At 32.4% G+C, this 2,088-nt stretch overlaps 1 protein-coding gene across 1 annotated transcript in view; it reads right to left on the bottom strand.

Annotated features, from left to right (window-relative positions):
* The window catches only part of Eea1 (early endosome antigen 1), a 144,688-nt gene that overhangs the window by 86,552 nt on the left and 56,048 nt on the right, over positions 1-2,088 (bottom strand). Inside the window, exon 3 of the mRNA XM_008823837.3 lies at positions 1,282-1,409. Within this exon, the coding sequence (XP_008822059.1) occupies positions 1,282-1,409 (128 nt within the window). The remainder of the gene's footprint in view (positions 1-1,281; positions 1,410-2,088) is intronic.

Raw genomic sequence — 2,088 nt, 5'->3', positions numbered from 1 at the left:
TAACCCATACATTAAAATACTGAAGAGCATTCCTAGTCATATAAAAGAGAAGTTTATTTTTCCACAGGTACTGGTTTTACCACATATTTTACTATAATAAAACAATTATATTTTATAGTCCACCATTATCTGCTAACTATAAAGTTAAAGATTCATAATACTTTCTATTTGTTTCTATTCTACATGCACATAACAACACATACACAGAATTAGAAATAAATCTTAAAATATAAATGTTTAAAACTGGACCATTAAGGTATGAAGGTTATCTTAATTATCAACTTAACTAGATTCAGCATCACCAGAGACACTAGTGTTTCCAAAAAGATTTAATTGAAGAGGGAAGACCTGACATAACACCAGCAGCACCAAGGATCCCAGACTGGCTAATAAGGCAAAAACAAAGAAACTAAGCTGAGCACCAACATCCATTTCTCTACTTCCTAACCTTAAACACAGGGTGACCAGCCGACTCATAGTCTGGCCACCATACCTTCCATTCTATGATGGGATGTTTATCCTCAAATTAAGAGGCAAAATAAATCCTTCCATCCTTAAATTACTTTTGTCAAGTATTCTGTCAGAGCAACAAGAAAACTTAGGAATATAGTGGAGATAAAAGGTAAACGTTCTCAAGTATAGCATAAAAAAAGTAAAGTTACACGTTGACTACTATCCTAATTTTAGCTCAGTTTTACTTAACAAAATGGCTATGTTAAATGGGCAAGAAATATGTGTTTGTCCAAGCTTATTATACTAGTGATTATAAATGATGTTACTAACTTTAATTAAAAATTAAATTGAAATTTTTGGCTAAATTCATTATTTGAACAACTTACTACAGAATTATCTAAACAAAATATACTGTTCTTTATCAAACAGAATATGCTAAATATAATTTAAACTTTTTAACTAACTGACAAAGCTGAATAAAAATATAACCTCTGGCTGGATATGGTACATACCTGTTACCTCAGGACTCAAGACACTGAAGTAGGATTTTAAGTTTGAAGTCAGCCTCAGCTATATAGTGAAACCCTATCTCAATATAAGTAAATAAATAAGTGAGCTCCATGCTATATCATACATGCTGGTATTACACAAATGCCAGTGACAGGCTGAATAGTTTATAATGACAAGGGAGAACGAGCATGCTAAATCAGGACAGATTGAAATTAAATAATATGACAATATTATTTTCAGAAAGTAGTTAATCATGACAAAGCAATTATATCAAATGTACATTCCATGAAAATATACTTCAAAACTATCATATTGTACCGTGTCAAAGCAAGATTAGCCTCTCCGCCATGACTTGAATCATTACCAGCATCATGAACTGCCTGATAGTGTTTGAAAAGTTCATCAGCAGAGCCAAGAGATTTCATACACTGGGGACATATAAAGCCCTATAGAAAGAGGGAGAAAAAAGATTAAAAAGATATTAATCTTGAAAAATAAGACTTTGCATATTATAAAATATAGGCAAATGCTTTACTGACATTAGTGGTATCATTAAGCAAACTGTAAGTTATGGTGTTAGACCAAATTCCGGTAGAAAGCAAAGATATTTCACTATCTATTTTGGTTAAAGTACTCAAAACAACCATCTTTTAGATTATGTCAATTAATGGTTAAAGAATTCTAGTATAAGAAACTGGTTCTAATCTAGATTAGTTGAGAACATTTTTCCATTATAACTTTCCTCTCTCTGTATATTCCCAGCACTTGAAAGGTTGGAGAATTTTGAGTTCAAACCCAGCTTAGGGTATATAGCAAATTCAAGGCCAGCACAGGCTACAGAGCAAGACCCTGTTGTCTCTCTCTGTCTCTCTCTGTCTCTCGAACAGACACATACACACACATGCATACATGGGGGGATGTTTACCATTTGTTGATATTACATGGCAGAATCAAGGTTCATTGACCGATAGGGTTAATGATAGGAAGACAAATACTGACAGATATATGTAAAGAACTAAGGTAACTATAGTAATACAAGGGAAACAGTATCAATTCATGCTTTAAAATATATACATATATTTACCTATTATATGTGTATTTCATCTCTATCTTTACTGAAACCAC

This window comes from Nannospalax galili, unplaced genomic scaffold, assembly GCF_000622305.1.
Source record: "Nannospalax galili isolate Female #2095 unplaced genomic scaffold, S.galili_v1.0 scaffold191, whole genome shotgun sequence".
In the NCBI taxonomy this organism is placed as follows: domain Eukaryota; kingdom Metazoa; phylum Chordata; class Mammalia; order Rodentia; family Spalacidae; genus Nannospalax; species Nannospalax galili.
Note: the sequence above shows the minus strand (reverse complement) of the source record. Positions and strands in the feature narration are given on the sequence as shown.